General features: G+C 36.1%; 1 protein-coding gene across 3 annotated transcripts; it reads left to right on the top strand.

Moving 5' to 3' along the window:
* Window positions 1,958-5,504, top strand: LOC107643448 (FT-interacting protein 1-like). Of its 3 annotated transcripts, XM_021123492.1 has the most exons (3): window positions 1,971-2,097; window positions 2,469-2,582; window positions 2,712-5,504. In XM_021123492.1, the coding sequence occupies exon 3, from the start codon at window positions 2,775-2,777 to the stop codon at window positions 5,286-5,288; it is 2,514 nt and encodes an 837-aa protein (XP_020979151.1). In that variant the 5' UTR covers window positions 1,971-2,097; window positions 2,469-2,582; window positions 2,712-2,774; the 3' UTR covers window positions 5,289-5,504. The 3 variants fall into 3 exon arrangements, with proteins under 3 accessions (XP_020979152.1, XP_016202585.2, XP_020979151.1); XM_021123493.1 differs by lacking the exon at window positions 2,469-2,582 and having other exon boundaries at window positions 1,958-2,097; XM_016347099.2 differs by lacking the exon at window positions 2,469-2,582 and having other exon boundaries at window positions 1,970-2,125.

Genomic DNA, 5,694 nt, shown 5'->3' with positions numbered 1-5,694 from the left:
AAGACTTAGAGTATTATTCCCTCACTTTTGTATCATAGAGGGACTAGGTGAGTGTAAAGTTTAGGCTAGTTTGGGTACCAGCCTAGGGACTTCTTGGATAAGTCAAGACCTGGAAATGTCATATGTCTATGTCTATGTATATGTATATATATTTATCTTAAGAGATGTGTACTGACAGGGTCTGTAAGCGCTGTATCGATGTATGACGATATGTGTATATCTCTTATTATATTTATGTTTGTGATACTAATTATCTCTGTATATATGCTTATGATGATAAATCAATCACGATTTTTAAAGAAAAATTTGCCCCACAAAATAACTATGTTTTAACAGCAAATTAGGCTCATATATTACTTAATAAAGAGTTAGAGTTTTATGCATATATGTAGTAACACTTATTTTTAATATACTCATGAGGTGTTAAAAGTCGGGTCGTTACTCAGTATATCGAGAAGTCACTCACGCCTCACATCAAGCATCTTCATAGATTGTTTCTCCAGTACTTGACCTCTCCAGCCACAAATTCTGATGTGTAGATCGCTGCGTTGAATGCGGTTATTAATTTCATTCAGTGCTTGCATGGCTCCGCTGATTGGGACCGATTTCAGGATTTGTTGCCGGCCATGATGAGGACGTTGATTGAGGCACTGAATTCCGGTCAGGAGGCCACTACACAGGAGGCGCTGGAGCTTCTGATCGAGCTTGCCAGTACGGAGCCAAAGTTCCTCCGGTTGCAGCTCATGGATGTTGTTGGAGCCATGAGTGTTCACAAGGTATGAGAAGCAGATAGAGGAGGAGAGAAAGGTTAGATAAAGGAGAGGAGAGTTAGAACTCTGCTGAGTATGAGTTATTTGTATAGAGTAAATAATGGATATAATGGTAAATTTATTCATCTTTAACGTTTTTGTAACGTTTATTGTCAAGAGGGACTTAATTGAAAAAATAAAAATTGGTGTAGGGACCCAATTATTGAAAGAAAAAAAAAGTGTAAAGACCTAATTGAAATTTCGGTGAAACTATAAGAACCAATAGAGTAATTAAACCTATATATATGCGCACACACACACAAAAATGTTATTTATATGCTAAAATAAGCTACTGTGTATTTGTGTGCAAATACATATGTCGTTTAACACATTTTTGTGTGTATTTTGTATATAAAAATATTTTGATTTTAACCAAGTTAGATTAGTCTAGTGGTTAGTTCACTAATCGACTTAAGCAAGTGTCAGGAATTTGAATAATGTGTTGTACATACAATAACTCATTAGCCAACTGCAAACTTTTAAATGGATTGAAATTTCGATCCACAACAAATTAATCATTAATATACCGGATCGCTGAGTTGGAAGATACGTTGAAAAAAATTATGGTTTTCCTCTTACAATTGCCAAAAATTGAAAGATTTCAAATAAAATAAAATAAAAAATTACAAAATTCAAAGTTATGGCCGGAGGTGATTGATTATTTTGATGTTTAAAAGATTTACTAATAACATAATCACATTTATCATGTTGGCATTTTCGGTTAACATTTTCTCAAATTTTTACCATCTCGAAAGGACCTTTTTATCTTTTCAATTTTTTGGAATCTTTCTTTGTGCTAGAATGATTCATTTTAGTGATTTACTCAAAAAAAAGTAAAAAAATAAATAAATAAAATAGAGTAAATATCGCTCCTAATAAATTTGATTATAAGACAAGTAAGTGCTAAATTAGTTTTTTTTTTTTGTAACTTAAAAAAAAAAATAAAAATTAAAAAAGAAAAAAAAAACAAATGCTAAAAGATATTAGTTTAAAACAATACAATTCACCTTTTAAAATAACAGATATCAATTTATCAAGAATTAACTTTTAAAAATTTTTAGATAATAAAAATTGTTAAGAATTAAAGTATTTGATATAAAATTTCTTGCAAATCAATTTAAATGTTTATTCTATAAAACAAAAATCTGGTCGGGCTGGCTAGCTTAGCTTGTGAAGTCAAAATAGAGTAGTTTGTTTTGCTTTACTTCCACATTCCGTTAGACAGAGTTTCTGAAAGAAAGTTCAGGACGCAGTTTTAGTCCGTGCTTGCTGCTGGTTCATCCAACGGGTGGGTTATCAGAGAAGGGTTGGCTACTGTATGCATTGAGTTCTCCTTCCACTTTCATAATATCTTTCTATATTTTCCTGTTTTCCGTTCTCCGGTTCTTAATTACTATAATTCCTTGAATGTTATTTAATTTTCTATTCAGCTCTTTTCAATAGCACACTCATTATTATTATATTTTCCTTTAACATGATATAAAACTCGCGTATTTCCGAGCAGTGATGAGAAGAACTCTTCTGCTTTTTTCAGATTCCATCGTTGGAACAAAATTCAGGAAATGTTAGATGACAACACTTTCTATTTATTTTTCTCTTGTATTTAAACAACACTAGACAACTTTCTATTTTTTTCAACTAAAAGTGTTGGACATCTAGCATTGGACTTTGACCGTGATTTTCTGAACATTGAGTTCGAGGGATTTGCTGAGTTCATACCTATTAATCTATTATGAAATCTCTCTAATTTCTTATACTCTCATACTGAATGAGGTTTACCCTATATAAATCAGACTGAATGATTTTCTTATTTAATTCTTTAATCCGAGATTCTACAACTTATATTACAACACCAAGTACTGAATTAATTACTCCGTTTTGCATTCATTGTTCGGTATGCAGATCGACACAAATCACGAGATTTTTCGAACAGGATTCACAATCAGAAGAACTAAGTCAAACGTGATGTTCTTAAACTCTGTGTTATCCAGTGATGATGAGTTGTGGAGGAAGGATAAAACCAATTCAAACAAATCGGTGGAGCAATTGCAGTATCTTTACGTGAGAGTTGTGAAAGCACGAGACATGGGTCTCTTTGGAGAGGTTAAGTTAGTTGCTGAAGTGAAACTTGGCAACTACAGTGAAACCACAAAGCCCACTCCCCAGATCATGAGATATGCCGAATGGAATAAGGTCTTTGCATTCTCCAGAGAATGCATAGTGTCATCAACAGTGCAAATCATTGTCAAAGAAACCAATGAAGAAGAAGAAGAAGACAAAATCATTGAAGAAGAAGACGCAATCACTGAAGAAGAAGAAGAAGAAGAAGAAGATCAAGAAATCATTGAAGAAGACCATGAAGAAAAAATCCTTGAAGAAGAGGAAGAGGAAAGATATATGGGTCGAATTTCTTTTAGTTTGAGTGATATTCCTGTTAGAGCAGCAGCGGATGAAGAGATGGCTCCAAAGTGGTACGGAATAGAGGACAAGAACGGAGATAAGGGTAAAAGAAATGGGAAGATAATGGTATCAATATGGTTTGGAACACAGGAAGATGAGGCATTTGAAGAGGCATGGAATTCCAAAACAGCGGAAAATGTTCCTTCTGATAAGCTTAGCCTAATAAAATCCAAGATTTATGATTGCCCAAAGCTATGGTATCTAAGAGTTTCGGTTATTGAAGCAGAACACATCATGCCAGCGCATAAAGGCGCAGATAAGGTGAGGTTCCCTCAGTTTTATGCCAAAGTCCAAGTGGGAAGCCAAAACTGGAAAACTGTTGTTGCAACTTCCAGTGCTACTCGAAGCTTCTCGAGTCCTTACTGGAACGAGGAGTTCTTGTTCGTGGTTGAAGAAGAGAGTTTTCTAAATAATTCATTGTTGGTTTCCGTTGAAGATCTACTTGACCCACGGACAAGTGAGGTCGTGTGCAAGGTGGAAATTCCAATTGATACCATAGAAAAGCGAGTTGACGAAAGGGTTGTTGCTTCGCAATGGTTTAGCCTTGAAAGCCTCTTTGGGAAAGAAGGTACAAGGCATGTTCCTCGTGTGCACCTACGACTTTCACTTGATGGAGGCTACCATGTGTTTGATGAAATGACAACGTATAGCAGTGATGTTCGGCCCAGTGACACAACTCTCTGGAAGCCCCAAATTGGTGTGCTTGAGATCCGAATCTTGAGAGCCAGTTGTCTTATGAAAAAAACCACGAAAGATGGTAGAACACTTGCAACTAATGCCTATTGTGTTGCAAAGTATGGGCAAAAATGGTGTCGGACTCGTACTGTGATTGATAGCTTATCACCTGAGTGGAATGAGCAATACAATTGGGAGGTTTATGATCTTAGCACTGTAGTGACTGTTGCGGTTTTTGACAACTATAGGTTCTTTGGTAAGAACACCAAACATGCTGGAATTGCCGACAAAACTTTTGGTAAAATAACAATCGGTGTGTCTACCCTAGAAAATGATAGGCTCTACACTCAATCTTATCCTCTGCTGATCGTGGTTCCATCTGGAGTAAAAAATATGGGAGAGATTTATTTGAGTATCAAGCTTTCATGTTCCAATGTAACTAATATGCTGCTTAGGTACGCAATGCCATTGCTGCCCAAGATGCATTATGTGCATCTCTTGACGGAAACGCAAGTATATCACTTAAAGTTAGAGGCCATTAGATTGTTGGAATTAAGGCTGAGGAAAGAAGAGCCACCATTGGGCTGGGAGGTAGTGTCGTACATGCTCCAAGATAGTGAAAAATGGAGCTTGAGGAGAAGCAAAGGTAACTTTTTTAGGGCGGTGCACGCAATGGACAGAGTTATTGCCACGGGAAAGTTTCTCAAAGCGATCCAAGAATGGGAGAAACCATTATATTCAGTAACGTTCTTGATTATCTTCATTGCTCTAGTATTATTTCCGGAGTTTATCATTCCAGCCATTATTTTCATCGTAACATTTATGGGGCTTAGAGGTTATTATTATTTACGACCGCAACACTATCCTCCCTCGGGTATCGACCAGTTGGGTGCTGACCAAATGAACCCTGATGAGTTTTACGAGGAGTTCGATCCGTTCCCCACGATTTGTCCTGATAATGTTGTTAGGATGAGGTATGATAGGCTGAGAACGATAGCAGCAAGGGTTCAAACTTTGATGGGGGATACAGCAGTACAACTTGAGCGATTCCATGCACTGATAAGTTGGACTGATCCAAGAGCTACTTTCTTGTTTTTGGTGTTGTGCTTGCTCGCTGCTGTTATTTCCTATCTTGTACCCCTTCGGGTTTTAATTGCTCTATTCGGAATGTACTCACTGAGACCACCATGGTTTAGAAGCAAATTGCGCTCGTCAATGATCAACTTCTTCACAAGATTGCCAACTGCTGAAGGGTGTTCTGAACGTAATCCTGTCGCATGGGGCGAATTATTAGTACTTATTGTTTGTCTTCAGTGTGGTTCTGAAAATGTCAAACTGGTCTAAACGTAAACCAGTTGCGTAACGGTTTCAGCTCATTGGGAAAACTGCTTACGAGAAAACCGTAATCCTATCGCATGGAGCGAATTATTAATACTTATTGTCGGTCTTCGGAAATGTTTAACAATAAAAAGCAATCCCAAATAAGTCTAAAATTGTCTTATTGTAAGGTACGCGAATGACACAAATAATTACAGAAATTTTCATGCATAAATGAAAAGTCATTTATAGTTTTCAAAGTGAGATATTTAGAAATAGGTTACACAAATGTGATTTTTTAAAACACGCTAGTTAGAATGTTGTGTTTTTTACCGACAAAAATACTTCAATCAGCTTAAATTTAAATAAATTTAAATAATATCTTCTCGACGCCATAATAAATGCGATATAATGATAAAAGCAAAATAGTTAG

Source organism: Arachis ipaensis, chromosome B05, assembly GCF_000816755.2.
Source record: "Arachis ipaensis cultivar K30076 chromosome B05, Araip1.1, whole genome shotgun sequence".
NCBI classification, from domain to species: domain Eukaryota; kingdom Viridiplantae; phylum Streptophyta; class Magnoliopsida; order Fabales; family Fabaceae; genus Arachis; species Arachis ipaensis.
The sequence above is the reverse complement of the archived record's forward strand: the minus strand, read 5'-3'. Positions and strand labels throughout refer to the sequence as shown.

Bases quoted from the DNA above. Each gene is read 5' to 3' on its own strand.
- LOC107643448 (XM_021123493.1), top strand. From the start codon at position 2,775: ATGTTCTTAAACTCTGTGTTATCCAGTGATGATGAGTTGTGGAGGAAG.